This window comes from Saccopteryx bilineata, chromosome 4 (genome assembly GCF_036850765.1).
Source record: "Saccopteryx bilineata isolate mSacBil1 chromosome 4, mSacBil1_pri_phased_curated, whole genome shotgun sequence".
NCBI lineage: Eukaryota > Metazoa > Chordata > Mammalia > Chiroptera > Emballonuridae > Saccopteryx > Saccopteryx bilineata.
This window is the reverse complement of record NC_089493.1, coordinates 274,264,105-274,289,177: the sequence shown is the minus strand read 5'-3', so window position 1 is coordinate 274,289,177 and position 25,073 is coordinate 274,264,105. Positions and strand designations below refer to the sequence as shown.

The 25,073-nt window shown below is 49.7% G+C and overlaps 1 protein-coding gene and 1 pseudogene across 1 annotated transcript in view; both read left to right on the top strand.

The window, feature by feature from the left end:
* The window catches only part of XYLT1 (xylosyltransferase 1), a 334,100-nt gene extending 311,280 nt beyond the window's left edge, over positions 1-22,820 (top strand). Inside the window, exons 10-12 of the mRNA XM_066274755.1 lie at positions 3,177-3,372; positions 10,136-10,469; positions 16,597-22,820. Of these exons, the coding sequence (XP_066130852.1) occupies positions 3,177-3,372; positions 10,136-10,469; positions 16,597-16,919 (853 nt within the window). The 3' untranslated portion in view covers positions 16,920-22,820. The remainder of the gene's footprint in view (positions 1-3,176; positions 3,373-10,135; positions 10,470-16,596) is intronic.
* A 750-nt stretch (positions 22,821-23,570) lies between these two features.
* Positions 23,571-23,750, top strand: LOC136336788 (U2 spliceosomal RNA; annotated as a pseudogene).
* The last annotated feature ends 1,323 nt before the right edge of the window (positions 23,751-25,073 follow it).

Here is a 25,073-nt window from a genome sequence, read left to right as displayed (position 1 = left end):
TGCCTCAGGCGCTAGAGTGGCTCTGGTCGCAACATGGCAACGCCCAGGATGGGCAGAGCATCGCCCCCTGGTGGGCAGAGCATCGCCCCATGGTGGGCGTGCCGGGTGGATCCCGGTCGGGCGCATGTGGGAGTCTGTCTGACTGTCTCTCCCTGTTTCCAGCTTCAGAAAAAAAAAAAATGAAAAAAAAAATTTAAAAAAAAAAAAAAAAAGGAAGATCTCTCTGAAGTGGTAACATTTAAGCAAAATGATAAGACTGAGCCAGCCATGCAATCTAAGAGAAGAAGAGCATGTCCAATACAGAGAATATCCTATGCAAAGGTCCTGAGGTGGAAATGACCTAAGCATGTTCAAGAATCTAAAATAATGTCTATGTAGAATCCAAAACAAGGTTCCATGTGGCTGGAAAGTGGTGGTTTGGGGCAGAGAGAAACAATATAAGGCCAGAGAAAGGCATGACTTTGTAGACCAAGTGCGGAGTTTCGATTTCATCATAAGCATTAAGTAGAGCCACACGTGGTATTTAAACGGGTTGGTGGATATGGATACCGTGGGGTTACAGTGGACAAAAGTAGAAGGGAGACAAGGGAAGAGGCTTCTGCCAGGGTCCAGGTAAGGCGTGATGGTGGCGTGGACCAGGATGCATAAGGCAGTAGAGGATGGCTTCAGGAGGAGAGGGCAGGGTTTCTTGATAGAAGGGGAGGGAAAGCAGTCAATCAAAGATTAATTCTGTGGTTTCTGGAGTGCTTGACCATTGCTCATTTACCTGACCCCTTAGCACCGCACCCTGCAACTGACCACTGCGTTCTGGAAACAGTTTCTCTTTTTGACTCCCATGCCAGCAAGCTCCCCTGTCCTTATACCTTCACTGACCTGACCCTCCTTACAGAACAAACATTGGTGGTACATTATTCAGCTACTGAAGTAATGCTGCATAACAAACAAGGCCCAGATCGGTGTTTAGAAATGATAAGCACTGATGCAGAACTCAGGTTTGCGGATCAGGTGGGCAGCGTTCCTGGCATCTCCCCCGAGTCCGCAGCCACTGCAGGTTGGGAGCAGAGCTCTGTTGTTCTTGGCTGGGATTTGCTGGCTGGGACAACTGAAGCAGCTCTGCTCTGCCCCAGAAATCTCATCCTCCAGCAGGGAAGCCCAGGCATGCCCCCAGTTACTAGGAGTTCATCTGTGATTGCTTTCCCTCTTCTGTCAAGAAACCCTGCTGTCACCACCTGAAGCCACCCTCTATCCCCCTATGCACTGCCAGCATCCTGGTCCATGCCACCATCATGCCTTACCTGGGGCTCCTTTCCTTGTCTCCCTCCTGCTTTGTCCACTGTCACCTCAGAGTAGCCATATCCCCCTCCCCTGCTTAAATACCACGAGGGGCTCAGCTTACTGCTCAGGGTGAAATCCTCACCTGGTCTGCAGAGCCAAGCGCTCATCACAAAAGACCAAGAGAGGAAATGTACAAGGCTCCGTGAGGCCCTGGCTGGGAACCTGGGAACCAGCAGGACACGCCGGCCACCACGGTCAGCTGGCTGAAACAGGTGCAGGGGTCGGGAGTAGACTCTGCCCCATCAGGGCCAGGATGCCTGCAAAGTCAATGGAAACGAACAGGGAGACGGAAGAGGTGAAGGACTGGAGACTGATGCAGGCGGCCACGAGACTGGACCACCATTCTCTGTGCCTTCCCGTACAGTCACCACTGTTCAGCACTGGATATTCAAGTTTAAATGAACAAAAATGAGGTGAAATAGAGAATTCAGTTCCTCACTCTGACACCAGCCACATTGCAAGTGCTCAGCAGTCACAGAGGCTCGAGGCTACGGTATTAGAGAGTGCCGCTGTAAAACTGCGTGCCCTCGCGGCACAAAGTCCTGCCGCACCGTCCGGGGCGAGGGTCCCTGCTCCCAAAGTCCAGACCCAGAGCAGACGTGTGTGAGCCACGACACCCAGAGAGCAGTCTGAAGATGGTGCAGGCTTTCTCTCAGAGCCCGAAAGGCATCGATCGCAGCAACTAGACGGTGATTTCCGGAGATGCGTAAACACAAAACACAGGACCAGGCTCCCCGAACCATTGTAATTGGAGGTAAAGACTTAAGCTCCAGATCAGGACCAGAGGGAAGGAGGCTAAGCAGGAGCACTGATTTGGAGAACACGGTTATTAAGGAGTGCACCAGCACCCTCTGAGTGCTGTGCAGCTTACACATTGCAGAAGCCAGCAGCCTTTCATTTTACAAGTGAGAAAGACCAAGCTGGGCTCATCCAAAGTCCCTCCCTCGCTCCCTCCTGGGGCATCTCTGCTTAGTTTCCCTGCCCCTTTCTCCCAGGGAGCCTTTGTAGACCAAACACCTGCGTCTTAAAATAACAGCTACCTCTTTGTATGAATATATGGACCTTGGATTAATTTTTAAGGATAATACCCAATGCCGTGAAAGAGAAGGACAGTGAGAGCATGAATCAGACCACCTTTGTTGCTAGAGTCGGGCAGCAGATATAAAGAGCCCCTTGGAGATAAGAGGGAGAGGTACCAAGAACCATTTTTTCCTCAAGGATGTCTAAAGCAGCAGTGTTTAGAAAGGCCAAAAAATTAGAAACCAGGATAAACAGCCGATGATGGGGAACTTGCTCTGTAAAGTACAGCATTACATACAATGGAATAATGTGTATCATGTTTTCAGAGCACGTGATAATGCTCAGAAACTACCATGAAGCAGAGCAGGATGTAACCAGTATGTACATTGTGATCTCACCTCTGGAAGATTTATGCAAATATATGCATAGAAAATAAAGCTGAAGGGAAATACGTTAATATCACATTGTTTACACATTGTTGTTGCTTCTCAGTTCTGAGCACCAGAGGGTCAATAAATACCCGTGAGTTGACATCCTCCACGTAAAGAAGCATCAAAAGTAGCAATTCTTATTTTCGTTGTTGTCATTGTGCTCTCGTACAGTCAGCATACTTTACATTTATAATCAACCAAAAAGCTATGTTAATGGCTATTGAAATCATAGAGACCCAGGGAGCAGCTTTCGGGAGCATGATAAGCATTGTGTGAAATGGAGTTTGTTTTAGGAACAGGATTAGCATGATGGGTGGACATCCCCGTCGTGAGCCTGCACATCTCCAGCCCTGACCAATGAGTGCGTATGAGACTGTGCATGTTTTTCAGGTACTATCCAATGGGCCACCCGGCGTCTGTCCACCTCTACTTCCTTGCGGATCGCTTCCAGGGCTTTCTGATCAAGCATCACGCTACCAATCTGGCCGTGAGCAAGCTTGAGACGCTGGAGACGTGGGTGATGCCGAAGAAGGTCTTCAAGATCGCAAGCCCGCCCAGCGACTTCGGCAGGCTCCAGTTTTCCGAGGTAAGAGGCCAGATGTTGTCATACATCGTTGCCTTTTTCATCCCCCTTGCTGGGTCCTGTCTCCTGATCTGACACCTGGAGCTGGAGGTGAAGGGGGACTTGGAGAGCCCCAAAGGTTAACTCCCCTGTGCCTGCAGAAGGGTCTCCAGCCCCAAACACTGGAACTGGCATCTTAAACAGAGCAGGAGGAGAGGGTCAGTAGACCAAACCAACCTGTAGCCTTGGTCTACTTTTTATAGTAGAACTTCTTTTAATTTTCACTTTTATCCTAGCTAGTGACTCCTCTAAACCTGTGTCAGTAATCGACCAATAAAAAAACAGCTTCCTAACGAAGTAGGGCATTAGTCCCATTTTACTTATTGGAAAACTGAAGCCTATAGATATTCAATGATTTTTTTTAGATCATAGCTAGGGAGTAGGAGAACTTGAAAATGAACCCAGGTTTCTTAGGCTGCAAATCCTATGCTTAATTGTGCTTTTGTCTCCCTAGTTCTTAGCACAGGGTTTAGCTTAAAATAAGTACCAGATCAGTCATTGGATGGATGAGTGGATGGATGGATGGATGGATGGATGGATGGATGGATGGATGGATGGAAGGATGACTGGTTGGATGGATGGGTGGGTGGGTGGGTGGATGGATGGATGGATGACTGGTTGGATGGATGGATGGATGGATGACTGGTTGGATGGATGGGTGGGTGGATAGGTGGATGGATGGATGGGTGGGTGGGTGGGTGGATGGATGGATGGATGGATGGATGGATGGATGGAAGGATGACTGGTTGGATGGATGAATGACTGGTTGGATGGATGGGTGGGTGGGTGGGTGGATGGATAGATGGATGACTGGTTGGGTGGGTGGATGGATGGATGGCTGGTTGGATGGATGGATGGATGACTGGTTGGGTGGGTGGATGGATGGATGGATGACTGGTTGGGTAGATGGATGGATGGATGGATAACTGGTTGGATGGATGCATGGGTGGGTGGCTGGGTGGATGGATGGATGGATGGATGACTGGTTGGGTGGATGGATGGATGGATGGATGGATGGATGGATGGATGGATGGATGGATGGATGGATGACTGGTTGGGTGGATGGATAGATGGATGGATGGATGGATGGTTGGATGGATTTTCAGTGACTTGTCAGGTGAACTGATGCATGGATCTATGGAACACAGTTTCCATCTCTCCAGAACAGTATCAGTATTAGTTATTTTTCTGCCTGGGGAGATGGATTTATCCAGCACCGCCCTTGTAGCCTCAGCACTACCTCCAGACCCCATCTGCCCTCTGTCTCCTTCTCCAGCCTCACCCTTACCACTCTCCTCCCCTCTCACACTGGTGTCATTGTCCAGCATGCCAAGTTTGCTCTTGCCTCAGGCTTGGCACATGCTGATCCTTCTGCCTAGAATGCTTCCCGCAGATTTTCACCTTTTTTTGGTCCTGCTGATCTAACTCCAGATGATGCGCCTCCCACAAAGCCTCCCCTGCCCACCCACTTATGCCCCAACAGCTACATTCTCCACCTGACACATCCTTATTTTATTTTTTTCTTCGCACTTACCATCTAACAACATCTTGCTGAGTTCTCTGATCATTTGATGATTGTATTCAAAAGAACTAGGATGGTATCACTGTCACTCACTGCTGTGTCCCCAGCTCCTAGAAGAGTATATGGCATCTGCAGGTGCTAAATGAATGAGTGCCTGCACTTGCTGGTGACCCTGGAAGGAAGGGGAACCATGATCAACTGTGGTGAGGGTTGCCCTCACAAAACTCCTCACGGGATTTCTGCCTTCCTGTCAGCAAACGGCTAAAGCAGTGATTCATCCCTGGACTTAAGTACCCCCAATGAGTTTGGCTGCCAGCTTAGGGGCTGATTTTAGAATGTGGAGAATCTTGAGAAAAAGAACTGGGCTGGGAGTAAGTGTCCCACTTACTTATATTTTCCTTGCTGCTCCTTCTCCAGCCCCCAGGGCCCCACCTGGCCGACCTGTGCCCTACTACTGAATGGGCATTGAACAAGCATGGGTGGGAGTTTCTTGTGAAACCACCATTTTCAATTAAGGCTCCAAATAGATTGGCTGGATTTGAGCTGCCATGGGAGCCCGCTCGATAAATTATTGGTGCCAGGGGGCAATTAGATGCTGCCCCAGTTGGAATCTGTGCTGGGGGCCCAAGCGGCCAATTGAGGACATTAATGTCCCATTAACAAGATGGATGCCTGGTGGCTGGGCTCTCCCTGTTTATCAGCCTGCCATTGGGAAACTGGGCACTTCTGGCAGTGACAAATGATGCTGGCCACTTCTGGCTGGTGATTTGTGAGGGTTCCTGCTGTAGCTCTGTCCCCTTGGCGTGAGAGCCACCAAGATCTCTGGCAGAGTACCAGCCTGTGAGCAAGGAGCCCTGAATCTTATATTTCAAATTTTTTTCCTAAAGCCTTCATTTTAAGGCAAATGTAAAATTGGAGAAGGAGGGAAGGAACTGCAGGGCCACTTTGTGGGCTGTTGAGAAGCTCCCTGGTGTTGGCACAGCCCCAGGGCTATGCATAGGGCCTGGCTTGCAACAGGTGGGCAGCTCAGATAGATAGCTCCATCCCGTGGGAGACCCCAGCTAGCGGCTTAGAGAGTCACCCAGTGTTTACAATACGCAAGGCGCAGAAGGAACAGAGGTGATCCAGACAGACCAGACCCTTGTGGTCATGAAACTGCTCCCTAGTGGAGCAGCCAGTGAGTGAGCAAATAAATGAACAAAAACATTTCAACTGATGACAAGTATAGAAAGAAAGTGAAATTCTGTTTGTGTGATTGCTGAGGTCTCAAGAGACTAGTGAGGACTACTTTCAGTGGGATGATTCATTCAGGAAGGCTTCTCTAGTGAGATGATTTTAGTGCTGAAAACTGTAAAAGATCTGGATTTTCTAAGAGAAGAGCATGTGCCAAAGCCCTGAGGCTCCAGGCGGGAGCTTGGCCTAGTCAAGGAGCAGCAAGGCCAGTGTGACCCGAGCACAGTGAGCAGGAGGGAGTGTGGTAGGAGGGAGGTCTCTGAGGGGATAGGGAACAGATTCTGAGGGGTCTTGCAGGCCTTGGCAGGAAGTTTAGCTTGTATTTTATGTGCTGTTGGAAAAACCTTTGGGCCATGGTCGGTTGGCTCAGCGGTAGAGTGTCGGCCTGGCGTGCGGGGGACCCGGGTTCGATTCCCGGCCAGGGCACATAAGAGAAGCGCCCATTTGCTTCTCCATCCCCCTCCCCCTTCCTCTCTGTCTCTCTCTTCCCCTCCCGCAGCCAAGGCTCCATTGGAGCAAAAGATGGCCCGGCCCGGGAGCTGGGGATGGCTCCTTGGCCTCTGCCCCAGGTGCTAGAGTGGCTCTGGTCGCGGCAGAGCGACGCCCCGGAGGGACAGAGTATCGCCTCCTGGTGGGCAGAGAGTTGCCCCTGGTGGGCGTGCCTGGTGGATCCCGGTCGGGCTCATGCGGGAGTCTGTCTGACTGTCTCTCCCCGTTTCCAGCTTTAGAAAAATACAAAAAAAAAAAAAAAACCTTTGGTGGGTTTGAAGTTGGGAAGCAATATGAACTTGCACATACACTTAAATGTGAGCAAATGACCCTTTTGTAGAGAATGGTGGGAACTTCCAGAGCAGTGGTGAGAGGATCCTGAAGGCCACAGAGGATGTGACAGCAGCCGGGCTCCATCTGAGGCAGACCCTCCGTCCTGTGCTTGGAGGTGGCAGCTGACTTCCTCCTCCTCTCAGAGTTTAGGGACAAGGTCCAGGTGTTCCGCTGCTGGCTGCTTTATAACTCTTCTGCCTGGGGTATTTTTGGTTTTAGAGATTTGTTCACCCCCGATTCTGTGAAGGATTAAAAGGTGATTTCTGGAGTGTGTCCACACTCCCCCAACGGGTCATTAATCCTTCCCCTAATGTAGTATTGTGAGCATTAACCCGCCTGTCAGTACCTGTTGGAAAGTCAGCATGTGCAGGGCCTGGGTGCATGTGCTCAGGCCCTTTTCATCGCGACACAGATAGAAGGTGGATGGATAGGTCAATAGATGATGGATAAATATGGAGATAGAGATGTATCGAGCAACTCGTATGTGCTCAGGACTGTTTGGAGCACTAGAGATACATTGATGAATAAGCCAGATGGTGTCTGTGCCCTCATGGAGTTGACAGTTTGAGCTAGGGAGAGAGACTAAACTGAAGGTTGCAATACTGTCCAAAAATAAAAAGACTACAATGGGGCGATGCTTAGACAAGCACCTGTAAGCAGGGCGGTACCTCTGAGCAGGGAAGTCTTCCCAGTAGCAGGGACACCCTGGCTGAGGTCTAGATGATAAGTAAAAGCTGACAGGAGGCTGGAGGGGTGGGGAAGGCAGACTGTGCCAGCGGGAGGTGGGCATGGACACAAGATCAGAGGCGAGAGAGAGAGAGAGAGAGAGAGCCCTTCCCAAGGAGGCGCTGAGTGTATTCCAGGGGCCCTGCAGCAGGGGGTGAGAGGACGGGAGAGAAGGCAACAGAAACAGAATAGCCCCTAAAGGACCCGTCTTCTCAGGACACAGCGCGAGAGCAGGCTGAAGAACAATGGGATGCGCTGGAAAGGGTTGCACGGGGGATCAGGAGCCGTAGCTTGAATCCTGCCTACTCGTTCATTTATTTCTTCAATCAGTAGTATTGTTTCCATTCTTGCTGCGTTCCAGCCAGTGTGCTAGGCGCCAGGGGTCCTCAGGAGCGGCCAGCCCCTGCTGATCCACTGGGAGGCAGAAAATGCCAAGATTTCACCAGTCTGGAAGCGTCGGTGCCCCTGCAGAAATGTCACAGCAATCACTACCTTTCCTCCCTTTAGGACCACTCTCTAGGCTGTGGTCTAAAGGCAGAAATCTGAAGGAGTCTGTGGGCCTATGAATGTGCATGCCTGAGCGTCCCCTCTGGTAGGTGGCAGATGTCTGGCACATATGTGCTTGACGGATGAATGAATGAATGAATGAATGGCAACACATAGACGAGGAGATAAGAACACAGCCTGTGCAGTCAGACTGCCTGGGTCCCCTTGCTGGCTTTGCCCTTCACGGACCATAACAAGTTACCTAACTGCTGAGCCTCAGTTTCCTCATCTGTAAAATGGGGATGACAAGTCTCCCCTTTGTGGAATTGGGAGTGAGAGTTAAATGAGTTGATGCATCCAAGTGTTGAGCCGTATGCCCGGCATAAGCTCTCGGCACATATCAGCGTGCAGCTCTGTGTTCCGGGGAAGGAGTGGCCACACTGCCTCGTGGTGAGAACAAGGAGAAAGTGAAGCAGCTCCTGTCGGCACCGAGCGTGTGGAATCTTCTCCGGGTGTAGCTGTGCATACCCTCACCTGCACCCTGGTCTGCGGACACACACGTTGGAGATGCGGCCGTGGAAAGCCCACAGAAGCAGTGCCAGCCTTAGAGTGTGCTCACTTTCTGCTACCAGCATGCCTCACGCTGTGTCTTCAAAAGCGTTAAATTAAACCTCCTGGGGAGCAGAAGATCCTAATTTAATTTGATTTGAAACAGCAACAGAGCTCAATATCAGGGATTTCTGCAGTTAACTCATTTTTTGTGTGTGCCAGGTCTTTTACTCTACAGATATTGATTGAGCACTTACTGCATGCCAAGCACAGTGCTGGGCACCACGGGAGCTGTGGACCACAAGGACAGTTCACAAGGTCTATCTGGCTACTGGGTGGAGACTAGATTGCAAGTGACAAAAGCAGAAGGAGGGGCCTGACCAGTTGGTGGCTCAGGGGATAGAGCGTCGGACTGGGATGCTGAAGACCCAGGTTCGAGGCCCCGAGGTCGCCAGCTTGAGCGCGGGTTCATCTGGTTTGAGCAAAAGCTCACCAGCTTGGACCCAAGGTCGCTGGCTCGAGCAAGGGGTCACTCAATGTGCTATAGCCCCCCAGTCAAAGCACATATGAGAAAGCAATCAATGAACAACTGAGGTGCCGCAACAAAGAATCAATGCTTCTCATCTCTCTCTCTTCCTGTCTGTCTGTCCCTATCTGTCACTCTCTCTGTCACACACACACACACACACACACACACACACACAAGCAGGAGGGAAGGCAAGAGGAGATTTGTGGAGGGTCCACCCTCTACTGGCTGGCAGGAAGGGTGGATTTTAACAACCATCTCCCATCCCTAGGGTCTAGCTCAGAATGCTTTAGGGAGGCCAGAGCTGTCTTTTACTGGGAAAACCATGTGAACTCCTACAAATGACAGGTGATGCTGAGGGACCCTCTTTTTTACTAGCTTATGATGGGGCGGCTCCAAACCCTGAGTTCCAGTCTTATTCAGAACAGTCACACTAAATGGAGGCCTGTGATCTAGAAAACCAGGGAGCAGAGTGGGCACCAGCTGAACCTGTTCAATGGTAGGGTAGTATGTTTTCTTGAATAATCTGCAAGCACAGATTTATTCATTCACCTATTCATTTATTCATCCATTCATTCAATGCACATTTTCCCCCAAAGCACACACCATGGCCAGGCACAGGAGACCCAAAGATTAGTGAATTCACCAGAGGCCTTGTAATCCCCCTACCTTGGTCCAAATCCCAGATCTTCTGCTTACTGCCTGTCTGACCTTGGGAAAGTAATTTAATCGGAACCTCAGTTTCCCCATTTTCTCATCTGTGAAATGGGTATATGAAACCCAGTAAGCAGGACCCAGGCCTTTCTGGGACCCAGCCCTCTAGCTCAGGCTCAGTGATTTTAGGATTCGCTCTCCTCTTTCAGGTCGGCACTGACTGGGATGCCAAGGAGCGGCTCTTCCGCAATTTTGGGGGTCTCCTGGGACCAATGGACGAGCCAGTAGGCATGCAGAAATGGGGGAAGGGCCCCAATGTGACTGTGACCATCATCTGGGTGGATCCCGTCAACGTCATCGCAGCCACCTATGACATCCTGATTGAGTCCACTGCCGAATTTACCCACTACAAGCCCCCTTTGAACTTGCCCCTGAGGCCTGGGGTCTGGACCGTGAAAATCCTCCACCACTGGGTGCCAGTGGCAGAGACCAAATTCCTCGTCGCACCTCTGACCTTCTCCAACAAGCAGCCCATCAAACCGGGTGAGTACTGCCAGGGTCTCCGCGGGGGGAGATGTTCCCTCCCCGGGGGGCCTTGGGGGGCCTGCAGCCTGAGCAGGCTGCCCAGCTGTGGGGAAGGTGGGCCCCTTTCAAGAACAATACTCCCTGCTCTCAGCACTTTCTTTGCTACTGCACATTGCGGTGACATCATCTGTCTATGAATTAGATAACTTTTTATTAGCTTTGCTCCCACTGGGCTCCCAGAAGGCCCTGGTCATATTTAAGATAAGATGAAAAATATACCCAGGCAGATATTGAGTTTCAGCAAATCTTGTTCACTGTTTAAGAAATAATAATTAAAATAGAGGAGTTTCTGTTCATCAAAAATAGGATATACTAGGTCAAGTGACTTTCAACCAGTGTGCCACAAGAGTTTTTAAAACATGCAGTACCAGACCGTTTAGTCAGGGGCACTGACCTCTCTTCCTTCAGATTGTCAAATAAAGAAATGACAACAGCCGTCCAGTGTGAAAGGATAAAAATTATACCTACTTTTTTTCTCAAATCAGCAAAATACATGTTCTTTGGTGTGCCACAGAATTTTAGTAATTAGTTTATATATGCTGTGAGATGAAAAAGGTTGAAAATCACTGTGCCAGGTGAAAAGACGTACCTATGTTGAACAATAAATTGATGTTTTCTCCCTTTCTCTTTCCTCTTTCTCTCTGAAATCAGTAAGTTAAAGAAAAATTCAGTGCTCATATTCAGAATATATAATTCCATAAATCAGAGTAAGCTATAAGACACAGGCCAAGTCTGGCCCACTTCCTGTTTTTGTAAATAAAGTTTTATTGGAATGCAGTCACACCCAGTCATTTACATATTGACTGTGTCCTCTTTGGGGCTACAGTGATAGCGTGGAATAGCTGTACCAAAAACTGTGTGGCCGACGGAACCAAAAATATTTACTATCTATCCTTTATAGAAAAATGATTATTAATCTCTGTTGTAAAAGAGTGAAAAAAGAAAAGAGAACATAAATGGTTCACATTCATATAAAAAGAAGCTCAGCTTCATGAATAATGAGAGGCATGAAAATTAAAAGCAAAAAGAGATCCCGCTTCACCCCCACCATGTTGGGAAACGGAAGTTTAAACGGTACGTTTCATGGTGGGAAGGCTGGAGAGTAATGACCGTCCAACTTAGTGCTGCTGGTAGGGTGGAGTGATCAAGCGAACTTGGAAAATGGCCTAGCATTTCTTAGCAAAACTGGACATACACGCACCTTCCTGCACAGAAGTTCCACCCCTAGGTCTACGCTCTCGAGGCGTGGCAGACACACAGTGGAATTGTTCATAGTAGCACTAAAGTGGAAGCAAAGCACATGTCCGCTGTCCGACCGGGTAAACAGTGTGTGAGCTGTGCAGCGGACTACTACACAGCAGTGAACATCGGTGATGGGACGTCTGAATGAGTCTCTGAAACATAACACGAAGGGGAACACATCACGGAAGGGTGTGTTTAAATAATGACAGTGTATGTGTTTAAAGTGTAAAGCCGGGGCAGGCAACAATATCTAAGTTCAGGATTCACGTCTATAGAAAGCTGAGGGGAGGTTGAGGGAATTATATACAAAATTCAGGATGGCGGTTCCCGCTGAGCGTGGAGGACAGCGAGAGGGATGTCAGGCCCCTAATGAGCCGGCCGTTTTGTTCTTTTTCATCCAAAAGGGTTACTTTTATTTTTCTATTTTTCTCCTCTCCTTTTATCACTGGGAAGTCCCCCACACACACCTCATTCTGTCCCACCTCCAGGAGTAACTGCCGCCAAGAATTTGGTGTGCATCCTAGAGGTGTTGCAGTGCTTTTAAAGCACAAACCTAAACACACAAAATAAATCACAAACACATTGCCGTTTTGTAAAAATCAAATGAGGCATTTTGTAGTGAAGCCTCCTACTTTGTTCACTTTCCAAGTCAGCATGCATAAAGCCACCAGCTGCAGGCTATTCCATTGGGTTAAGGACCCCCAACCTATCTGTCCCCATGGGTGGACACACAGCTTCTGTCGTTGGTGCCATAGATAACACTACAAAGGATTCTTTAACCTAAAACTATGCGGGCCCATGCGGATTCATCCATGTAGTCGATTCCCAGACACAGGCTTTCCAGACCTCTAGGTATTTGAAATTGTTCATCTCCATCTAAGAGATCGCAAACCCAGAAGCCAAACTATCCAGCCTCTGTTAGCTAAGCGTTCTATGCTAGGGTGCCATTTAGCCGGTGACACAGGGAGAGAGGGACCTAGACCTGGGGAGGGGATGCCTGGAGTCCTAAAAAAAAGGGGGAGTGTTGAAGTGAATTCTGTCGACTTCTGCCAAGTGTTCGTGCTGGGCGAGCAGAAAGAGAGACATCGTGTTTTCTTGAGGTGGGAGGCGGCTTCTCCACTCCCCTCTGAAACAGACAAAAGACAGCTCTTCCAGAACGGTCTGGGCCAGCGCAAGTGTCCCTTGAGCAGGTTCACAGCCTGGGCATCCCTCAGGATTTCCACAGCCAGGTGTGGGGAGCAAGGGGCGGGGCAGCCTCCTCTTGGTGTGGGATGCACCTGCTGGATAGAAAGAACAAAGGAGGGGTCCTGAGCCCACCCCACCCTGGTGAATAGCACGAAGTTCTTGAGGACAGCAAGGCTCCTCCCAGCCCTGCCCAGCCTGAGCTGGGGGTCATTTTACCCCCCCAGGAGCACCCCTCCCCCCCCCCCGTCATAGATAATTGTATCTGTTAACGATGTTCCGATGACAGGGAATGCGAAGGTGGGAGCTATGCAATTTGTAAAGTGATTCATCAAGAGTAATTTGCTATTGATGCATCCCTAGTAATCTCAAGAAATCTGATGAGGTAGAATTGAGGAAAATTTAATTACAGAGGCGACGAGCATTGCAGGCTGATGCCGTTAGAGCACGCCGCACATTAACCTCACTTTTCATAAGGCTTCTCCGCATCAACCACAATATTTGGTGTGTTCGGGAGTTTGCTAGCTGCTCTCTTCACTTTGCGTTCCCAGCGTTTTGTCGGTTTGGGGTGTCTCCCGACTCCTCATCTGCAGGATGGAGGCATTGAGAGGTTCTAGTAGAGAAATTGGACCTGCATTGAGAACAACAAGGCTCTGTTCTGACAAATGGTACAGGAGCTGCCCACCCTGTCTGCCAGCATCGGGCCCCACAGGGCCAGGGCCAGACTGATAGACACAGACCCACCTAACTTGAAGGGGAGAAGCCCTGCTAAAATCAGAGCAAGGCGGGACCTATGCTCATGCCAGCTGGTCTTTCTCCCACTCGCTGCCCTCCAAACGGTAGAGCCCAGCCCCTCAGCGTCCTGAGCATTGGGAACGGAAGGAATGACTTTCTTGTCTGTATCAGTCGATGCATATTTTTAATTCAGCTGGTTTTCCCATTGCGTTTAGAAGGGCAGGCAGGTATATGGTCTTTCTTCCTCCTCCTTCCCCACTCAAGACCACACATGTTAGCAAATAACCTGCTGACGAGCCAGGCTGTCCTGGCTGCCACCGAGGGTGACAGGCTCTGTTGGGCAAACGGGAAGCATTGTCTTCTGAACAATGCTTTGTCTTCTAAGGAGGTTTCTTCGAATCCTTTCTCCTAATTCTCACCAGAATCCTTAGCTGGTATTTTTAACAATCTATATTCTTGTGTTTGACCATAAAATATTCAATAAGTGGGAAATTCTTCCAAATAGAGATGGCTAGCTTCTTCCCTTCGGCCCCCATGGTTACACTTCCTGCTTCCCCACTGTTTAGCCCCGGGAGCAGTCACAGCGCCTCTCGTTCATACATTACTGTTGACAGAGCCCGTGAACTTCCACCTGAGCCCATTAGAGCCGGCCCAGCGGGTCCAATTGGAGCAAGGATGAGTATCTCCTTTTTACAGATGGAGAAACCAATCTTTGAGCGACTGGCTCCCAGATGAAAAACAAGCAAAAATCAAAAACAAAACTATTGCTTCAGCTTCCAGCTGGTGGATGAGCATGCAGGAGATTATCCTGAGGACAAATACCAGCTTCGGGGTCAGCCGGTCTTAGCTGGTACTCCGGATATGTTTCTAATAGCGCTGCCTCCGTTTCCCTCTGTAAAATGGGTATAATAACACCGGCCCTATGGCTGTGTGCATGTGTATTGTGTACTAATAATGCCAACCATAGTCACTCTAGCTACACCTTGCCAAGTGCTGAGTGCCATTTTAAGTACTTTTTATGAGTCAGCACACTTCATCATCATGAAGCTAAGAGGGAGGTATGAGTACTACGTCCATTTTGTTGATAAGGAAACTGAGGCACCAGGGGTTGACATCAGAAGTCACGTACCTAGTATGTGGGGACGTGGGGATTCAGACCCACACAGCCTGACTGCAGTCCCTATGCTCTGCCTGAGGCGTGGGTGCTCAGCAAGGCAGAGCTGTTACGGGAGCCAGCGGGACCTCCCACCCCACCATACTCTGCTTCTAGGACACTTCCCTGCAGTCTGTTCCTGCTTCACGTCTGGGGCAAAAACAGAAGTCCGTGGCTTGTATAGCATTCACAGTGGGAACTCGGCAGCCAAGAGCCAGCCTCCTCACCAGGCTTTCAGATCAACAGACCCGGGTCACACCCAGGCTCTGACTCTCAGTACCAATGGGATTTGGGGAAATGCTTACTGAGGCTTTGTGCACACTGTTCCCTCTGCCCAGCATTCTCTTCCCTGGGATCTGTATGTGGCTTCTTTCTTCCTTCATGTTAATCAGCTCTCAGCACAGATGTGACCTCCTCGGTGAAGCCTCCCTTGCTCACCTCACCTGAAATAAGCACCCTTGTCACTCTCTCACCCAGGGATTGGAAGGCAGTCGCTATAAATTATATAAACAGCTAGATAGTAAATATAAGGTCTACCGGAAAGTTCTGTCCGTTTTTGGAATAAAACAAAATACAAGTTTTTCTTACTGTCAATAAACTTTATTAAATAATATAATTGCCATTATTATTAATGATTTCTTGCCAGCGTGAGGGCAATTTGTATATCCCATTTTTGAAAAATGTTTTATCTTTTGATGCGAAAAATTGAACCAGTGCTTGTTTGACATCTTCATTTTTGAATTTTTTGCCCTTCAAAAAATTTTGTAAGGACAAAAACAAGTGATAGTCGGAGGGTGCTAAGTCCAGGGAATGTGGTGGATGCAACAGACATGCTTCTGTGGCATTTCTTCCTTGTTGAATTTCGTAACAATTACAGTGGCGTAAATGAACTTTATCAGTAGCCATGGGTATACTATCGCTTCACTCGTAAGACTAATGTGAATCAACTTTGTTTTAGTTAATTTGCTACGTCAGTATGTATACATTAAGTGATAAAAATAGAGAGGCACACATGCGCCAAATAAACGTGCTTACGTGTCAAAACTTGTTGTGATAGAAACAGACAGAACTTTCCGGTAGACCTTATATATTAAGGTTTGAGGGCTACTTACAATCTCTGTCTCAACGACTCAGTTCTGCTGGGGTAGCCCAGAAGCATCCAGACAGTATCTACCCAAAGGGGTATAGCCATGTTCCAATAAAACTTTATTTATGACAACAGGTGGGGGGCTAGCTGTGGCCAAAGGGCCATAATGTGCCAACCCCCTGCTCTGACTCAGTACCCCGTTTATTCCCTTCATGACACTTATCACTGATGGAAACAACCTTATTTATTTCCTTGTTTTTTCCTTTATTGTCACCAGCCTACCCCACTGGATCACAATCTCCTTAATGGCCTGGTTCTCTCCACCCCATGAAATAGAACCAGGCACTTAAAAAATCTTTATCAAAAGGATGAATGAGTGGATGAATGCCTTGCAGATAGTAGGTGTTTAGTTAACAAGCATTGAATGAATGAATGTCGACTTCAGAAGGCGCTGCATAAATACATGCTGAACGAATAAATGAATGAACTTTGCCCTGCCCTAAAGTGGGCTCATAACTGTCGCAGGCTCAGTCTTCTCATCTGTACAAAGACTGAAAAATAACTTCCTCTTAAGACCGTCCTGTGAATTAAGCAGCGCTGCACCAGTGCCCAGCACGGTGCCAGGCACACAGCGGGTCCTGGGTTCGTGGCTCTTCTAATCATGTGATGGCTCCCTTTGCTTTCAGAGGAAGCCCTAAAGCTGCACAACGGACCCCACCGCAGCGCCTACATGGAGCAGAGCTTCCAGAGTCTGAACCCCGTGCTCAGCCTGCCTATCAGCCCCGCCCAGGTGGAGCAGGCGCGGCGGAACGCGGCCTCCGCGGGCACCGCGCTGGAACGCTGGCTGGACTCGCTGGTGGGCGGGATGTGGACCGCCATGGACATCTGTGCCACAGGCCCCACCGCCTGCCCGGTCATGCAGACCTGCAGCCAGACGGCCTGGAGTTCCTTCAGCCCTGACCCCAAGTCGGAGCTGGGGGCGGTCAAACCCGACGGCCGGCTCAGGTAGCACTGGACATGCGCGGGCTATAGCGGATGTCAAAGGGAACACAGCCAGAGGGCTTGTGGGGCCTGGACCCTGGCCTCCCACCCTGGGGGTGCCTTTTGTGGGAAGGGCTCTCCTGGCCCTAGACTGATGGAGAAGGAAGGTTCTGAGGTCAGAGCGGAGTCTGCCGATGACCTGCACTAGGCAAGCTGGCTCCTGGGGGCACAGTCTTACCTCTTCGGGCTGATCCTCGAGTCCTACAGGGTCCTTGTCTTCCCCTCCAATGCCCCGACCACCCCAGACAAGTGATTCTCAAACTTTTACTTTGAGCAGCAGAACTTTGTTTACTGAGTGCGGTCGTGAGCAGAAGCTCAAGGTGCAGATGAAGTCCAGGCTGCTCTGGTGGAAGCTGGGGGGAGGGAGGTTCTTCCTCAAAGCTCAGCCCTCCGGCGGTCCCTTTCGCCAAGGGCATCTCCTAAGGTACCTCTTCAGAACCCAAGGGCTCTGCAAACCCAGTTTGAAAAGCACTGCCCAGACGGTGGGTGGGTCGGTCTGCAGCCCCCCCTCCACCCCCCTTCGGCTCATCTTCCTGCTCCTCTGGGCCAGGAGACCTTTGTGCCGGCCCTGCAGTGACAGGCCACTGAAAGTCACACTCACGGGTCCTCCCCAGGGGGGCAGCAGGCTCAGGATGGCTCAAAACCTCCCACCAGCCCTTCTCCGTAGTAACCAGATGAGCGGGAAAGCCTTTTGGTGTGACATGGCCAACGTCCACCAAAGTGTGACTGCCAAATGTCCGGGGGTCCAGGCCACCCTCCCTTGAGGAAAAATGGGATAATGATGACTATCAAGTCCCCAGCTGTTCACGGGCCAGAGACCAAGACCCTGACCTTGTTGACCCTTGACGGTGGGAACATTGGGTCCATGGCCATGAAACCCATAGAGATTGTTTGAAACAGAACTCCTGAGCTAGACAGCGCAGCAATACCTGTCACCTGCTTGAGCCTTTCCGCTCTGAGGCCAGGCACCCCGAATCTTTGTGACGTGCACACTTGGTGCTGCTGGGAGTGACCAAACCGCATGGACCAGTATTTTCACATCCAAGAAAAAGCATTTCTGATTGGGTTTTTAAATCCATGCCCTTAACCGAGGTGCCAACAGGCCCATCTGACATGCAGTGTAAAAGTGGGAAGCTTCCGTATCTGGTTGTTTAAACCTAAACAACAGTGTTATTCAGATGGCCCAAGTTAGCAGAAACCTGGAGGGTTTCCTTGCCATGTGCCCCTTGGGCCCCCTCCCCTCCCCAGAGGCCCCCATTCCTCCTCCGATCCCACCCTCTCTCCAAAGGCAGGGTTCCCTTGGACAAGTCCCACCCCCGGTCACAAACCGTCCTTCCCAGGAGAGCCAGCCCTCGGTGCAGCCCTCCAGCGTGAGTTTGAAGGTACTGCAGCCCGCTCCTCGACCTCTCCGCTGGTGCCCCCAAACCAGCCCATCCCCCACCCAGCAAGGGAGGGTGTCCTACGGGCAATGGAGGACATAGAGAAAGGACACTTTAGATATTTATTATTTATATGTTTTAGTCAGTGACTAAATTAGTAGGTGCTGTTTTTGCAGCTTGTCAATTATGTTATCTTACTAACTGAAGCCGCCTTTATTCACAAAGGCCCCTTCGGCCCTTCCCCTCCTTCCTCTCCTCCCCGTCTCCTTGTGTCTTTCTGTCTCTTTCTCTGTCTCTGGGCTTCTCTGTGTGTGTGTGTCCACCCTACATTCTCGGTGTCCTCAGAGAACCCGAGTCCTTGGGACCCCATGGGGAGAGCGCTTCTACCAGCATCACCCGCCCGCTGAAAGTGGGGACTCCAGGAACATGGAGCCTCGCTTCCCCTCACCCAGGTGTTAGCTGCCTCTGCCCCCTTGTTCTGGGCTGTTGGGATTCCTGAGCCATCCCCGCTCCCCACCCCAGGGACAGGAAAGGCCGGCCACCTGTGGAGGTAGAGTGTGCCACCACAGAGCTCGGGCCACCCTGCTCCCTCCCTGGTCCCTCCCTGCTGACCGCCCTGCGCCTCCATGCAACGTGACAGGGTGACAGGGGAAAGCAGGCTGTTTGCAAGCCCACGAGAAAAAGAACTCCATCTTAGAAAGAGGGCTGGTGGTCATACCGGGCCAGGAGAGCCCAGGAGATGGCCACTGTCAACAGTGGTTCCGGGGACCTCAGAGTGGTTTTCTCAGAAAGCCTCTATAGTCTCTAAATGGGCTTACGAGCTGTAAGGGGGCCTGTGGCACACCCTCTTCCTGCCCCTACTTCTGCCTCCGGCCACTGTCCCTGTGCCTACCAGCTGCCCCGAGAGCCTCCTCTCACCCTCCTAACCAGGCCAGTAGGACTCGGTGGCTTTGAGGGGTCAGCCCTGACACCCTCTCGTTGTAGCGTATGGCCGCAAGCTCCTCCACAGGCCCTCCTACACCCACTGCCATTGCTGACTCTTGTTCCCACCCTGGAACAAGAGAAGTGGCCGAGCCGGCTTACTCTGGGACATCCCCAGCCCGTCCCTGTCCCGGGCTCCACTGGCCACTCCCCACATTGAATTCTGGGACCCTGAGCAGTCCCCCAGGTGTTCCTTAATGTCCTTTGTTTCTGGACAGAGAATAACTTTGCAGATGTTACATTTGGTTAAAAAGAAAGAGAAAGAGACAGAATTTAAAACAAAGGCTAGGATGTTTTGAGGAAAAAAAATGATCTTTTTCAGGGAAAATCGTTTAATTTTTAAATCTGCCTGAGAACGACTTATTTGTTAGAGGCCATTGGGCAGGCAGCCTTCAGCAGTGGTTTGCCTGAGGGATTTAAAACCAGGAGCCTGAGGTCTCTGGAAACCCTGCTCCCGACTGCGGAAGCATAGTGACTGTGGGCACAGGCCCCGGACTGCGGGGAAGCTGAAAGGCGGGACTTGGGGTCAGTGTGGGGAGAAGGAAGCATGCAATGGGCTGTGGCACTCTCCACTGTTTCCCAGCCCGCCCAGTGACCTGCAGGTGGATGTGGAGCTCAGGAGGCAGACAGCCCTCCCAAGGCCCACCACCCCGGCCATCTGCAAAGCAGACATCTCCACGGTGGCCTCAGCAATCCCAGGGCCCATGTGTTAACAAGTGCGCCCTTCCTCCCCATGGAGAAGGGCCTTTCCGACCAGATCAGGAGTCATTCTGACTCTTCATTTCCCATTGTTACTGAACTGTTAAAAATGCAAGTGGAGTTTACAGCGGCTGAGCAAAGCCACACAAGCCCGTGCAAGGTGCTGATGGCAGCTACCTGGGCACGTGCCTGTGTTGTGCCTTCTGGTTCTCTAGTTTCCAGGCGCAGGGCGGTCACTGGCTGGAACCTTGACCTCTTTGCCAAGACACAGAATAGAGGACAGCAGCAGCTGCTGGGTGTGAAGTGGGAGTGAAGACCCCTTTCACCGCCAGGTCCACTAGGAAACTCAGGACAAAAGCTCCCTGCAACAGCCAGGGGGGATATACCAGAAAGAGCCTGCCAGATCAAAGCAGCACCGTGTGGGCGAGGTCACCAATGCCTTTGGGGTCCAAGACACTGACATAGATGCGTGAAAGAGTTGGTGTGAAACAGTTGGTGTAATACAGTAGGGAGTGGTGGGGACTGAGGTCTGCTGGCACGCACGCACGTGACCTGTCTGAAAAGAGCAGCTGCTCCTCACTCCAGCCTGCCGGCACCTGCGAGAAGGCAGACACCTGCAGCAGAATTGTCCAATTTGGTAAGGGAAGCCAGAAATCCAGGTTTTAAGAGGAAATCAGATGTTTTAAATATTGGCAATTTTTTTTAACAGAGGATGGGCAAAGAGAAGTCCCACAGTTCAGCCCGTGCCCTGGCAACAGCCTCGCTCTGCGAAGGTGGTTGGAGGAGGTGGGGCACCGCCCCAGTGAGCAGGGAAAACCCAGCACTGAGAAAGGGCACAGATAATAGCTCATGTTGAACTCTGAAGGGAACAGGAATCTCTGCCTGGTCATTCCATCCCAAAGACACGGTCCCACAGAGGAGGCGTCCCCAGAGAACAGGCTTGTTCAGCAATCCTAGACCCAACACAGTTTGTGCTGAATTTGAAGATCCCCCAAACGTTGTCCCTGACACCTAAGGAGGTCCTGCTGCCCAAGCCCGCATCTTCCGGAATTCCATCACACCCAGGCGGAGAGGTCAAGGACGGGGTGCAGGAGGAGGGGGCGGGGTGTGGGACAGCCGGGCTCTCCAACTCCCAGCTGTCAGCAGCCCGCGCGCACGTGGCGGGAAGCTTCCTTGGAAGCCATGCCAGAGCCGCGCTTACTCACAGGATGTCTGCTCAGCTTCTGCCTCAGTTACCTTACTTTGCCCATGGGTCTACCACAGGCGCTACCTCACTGTGTCTGCTGAGAAGTTTACCTGGGGGGGCGGGGAATCAAGGTGGCCAAATCTGCTTGAGCTGAATGTACAATCTATGCAAATTCTCTCTGTGTGTCTCTTTCTCTCTTTCTCTCTCTTTCTGAAATACTATTTCTTTTTTATTTTACCTTGCAAACAAGGTACTGTCTAGACCCCTCTTAAGACGGAGGAGGGCTTTCTTGCGCCGCCTGTGTCCACCCCTCACGTTGTCTTTGGTCCTGTCCTTGCTGAGCCCCACGCGGGGAGAGGGGGAGATGGTAGCTCTTCCTTCGCGCCCACGTGGCTGGGAGGTCTCCCTCCGCCTCTGCCCACAGGCCCCACAGACGGCAGGTTCTGCCCCCGCCCACCTCCTCTGTTCCTAGTTCATCTCTGTTCCTCACTCCCCTCCGACTGGCTTATCCTCTCTGCACCCCTGTCTCCTCTCCCCCCCCCAAAAAAAGCCTTAGGTTCTCCTTTTTGAAATGTGGCCTTAAAATTATTTTTGGAAAGCTGACTGCCCTCTCCCTCTCATTTCCACCAACATCCCAGAAGCAAGAGCCTCTTGAAGCTTTCGCGGCAGCCTCCTGAGCAAGGGGCGCCCAGTCTGTAGTGTGCAGATGCTTAGAAATTGCTAATAAATGTCGTCTTTAGGAAAAAGATTCGTAGATGTTTCCCGTGGGTGAAATGAAGGCTCGGGTGCTCCCGTTCGCCTCAACCGGCTCCCGAAGCGAAGCGCTCGCCGCGTCTGCCCACGGGGACGCCGGCTTTCTGTTACCAGCTCCGGCTTTCCAGCCCTCCCCTTTCCAAAGACTTGGCGTACTTCAGTCAAGGGTAAATCAGGAGAGTTTCTCAGTTTCTCTCTTCGTCCTTCCTGCCTGGAAAGGGATAGCACTAAAGCGTTCCCAGCGCACGGACGGGTCGGGTCCTGTTCTCGGAGGGACCACGCTCTCCCTACTCTCAGAGCCCCTCCTTTTCCCTTCCGTCGCTTCCAGGGCTGATGGAGGCCAAAGACAACCCAGGGTTTTCATAGGAAATTCACTGGAATTGAGCGCAATCGTCTTTGTAGTCCTTTCGTCTTTTTTTTTTTTTTAATATTGTTATGTTGTCAATAGTGTTTTGAGTATTGTTTTTAGAGGCCTCACAATAAGTTATTACCGTCCCCTTCATTTTTTTTCAAAGACATGTGGTGATATAGTTTTTAAAAATAACTATTTTGTTATAGATCATAATATGCATAAAACTGTACAGAAATATTTTGTAATGTATTGATTTTTTAAAAAAGAGAGAATCTGTAAATAAAGTTTAAAAAAAAGAGAGAATTCAAACGGCACACACTGAAAGATGTAGATATTTTGCTATTTATTTAAAGGAGTATTTTAAGAGATCTTGAACTATCTGAAATTGACCAGTAATCAAAGTTCCAATCGCCCAGATGCTTTTTGCTCGCGGTAGAATGTGATTCTCAGAAATGATTGCACTACCCGCCCAGTTTTGCACCTTTTCTGTCTTTTCATTTAGCAGAAAAAAAAAAACAACAACAACAAAATTGTGCCTTAGCTGTATTTTTTTGTCTAGGGGAGTTTGTTTCTGTCTGACAAAGCAAATTTTTTTTTGCAGAAAACAGTGGATGTAATAAATACTGTACCATACCAAAAACACTGCGGGTGTATATAGATGCTTTCTGTCATACTGTGTTTTCAGATGCAGAATTTTAAAATTAAAAAAAATATGTCTTTATGGAACAGTGGCTGTGTGGCCTCTTTTTAGCAATATCACGTATCTTCACACACACTTATATTCTCTTCCTTCCTCTGCACTGTCCACCCCCCGCCCCCAGTATTAGGGTAACTAACTTGTCATCCAAACTGGGATACTTTCGAGAATGAAAGGGGCACCGACCAGAAGGAATGCTGAAACAAAAGGTATAAACTGGGCCTCTCTGGGTAAACATGGATTTGCAGACACACTCCCTAATCACACCTGCTGTCATCTCTCAACTCTTGTCAATGATTCCTCTGGTTGAGGCAGAAGCATATGGTTTAAAACCCTTTGTTAAATTGACCTTACAGAGGGGAGACTGCCATCGAAAGTGGAAAACAGTTTTCTATACCCAACTGGTTGATATAACAATTCCGTTTTCTATTCCTTCTCACCACATGGCTAGACTACATTTCCCAGACTTCCTTGTGCTCAGGTGTGGCCATGTGACTAATTTCTGGCCAGTGGAATGTGGGTGAAACAGATGAGTGTACTTTCAGACCTGGCCCATAAAACCACCCATAAGAATCGCTTCTGGCTAAGATCAAGTGTAGTATCTCTTCTTACTAGTTTAATATCTGATACATCCTCTACCCGAGGACAATATATGAAATAGATTTTTGAACAGGAAGGTAGAATAGGAGCGTGCTCCATCTACTCGACGGGTCAACCCTGTATTGCAGCACTTGAGGAACGGTACACCGAAACAAAGAACATCCTGTAAGAGCCTCCTCGCTCTCTTTTTCTATTTACCAGCTTAAATGTTTTGAGTCATCTTGGTTTGGGGCATTCATTAGCTGATCTATTCAACTGTTCTTCTTTGAACCCCAACTTAAAGGAGGGAGGGAGAGCCACAACATGGGAACAGCAGGCCCCTCGATAGCAACAGGAAGGCCACCTCCCCAGTCACCCTACTGACTATGACATGAAAAGAAATATGTAACTGAGGATTTACCTGATACAGCAGCTAGCCTCATCTTAATTCATTCATCCGGAAACGGAAACTCGGATGTTCCTCTGGGAAAGTCCGGATGTCAGTCCTTTGATTCCATAGGGAAAGATTCAGAAACTCGGACAGGGGAAGTGATTTGCCTAAAGCTACCAAAACATTAGCATCACAGTCAGAACTAGAATGAAGGTTTCCCGTCCTCCAAAGAGACGTTCCAGATCATTAGGGAAACTGGTTCTGCGTCCTTCTCTTGGCCTTAACACAGAGTTTATACGTGGCTCCTAAAGGCCATGGCCACGGATAGAGAGTGCCCAGGTGCCTGGGTTGCAGAGAGGCCTTTAATTAACCTTCAAATCCTTAAAGACAAAGAGTAACACTGACACCTGGATGGGAATTGACAGCTAAAACAATAGGGTAGAGAAGGTAAGCGACTATATTTGGAAAGGTAGATAAACCCCAGATTCATTTGCCCAAATCTGTTTTTCAGTGTAACCTTAAAGCTAATTCTCCCACCCTCCTCTGCTCAAAGATGAGTCCTCAAAAAAAGGTTTTGTTTGAAGGGAAGGATTCATTTCCTTAATTTCCAAAATTTCCATGGGAGGAAGGAGCATACATCTTGTTCAGTATGATATTCTCAGCACTTAACACAGTAAGCCCAAGGTATGGGTACTCAATGAGTATTTAGTGAAGAAACAAGTGAATGAGGGCCTATTTCCTAACATATGGGCATGTGTTCGTTAGGCTAAGATGCCGTCTTTACAGTCAATGGCTGATCAGTAATATTTGGCGAAGCATGAGTTATTTTAAAGTAAATAGTGGTTTTTCCCGTCAGTAATGGTGTTTCTGGGCCTTTTTCATGAACAGGTTGGTTGGAATTCCTTTCTTGCTGATTTATGTGACCTGTCACATGTCAGCTTTTATTCAGAGCTGGGCTTAAGTTGTTCAGATTAATGGGTTTGTGGGGGGTTTTTTGTTTTGTTTTGTTTTAAGAGGAACCCATTTTCAAACAAAATTGTACATTAAACTCCAATATAAAAAGACTCAGAAATTGGGGGTTGGGGGAGGACTGCTCTAGTTGAAG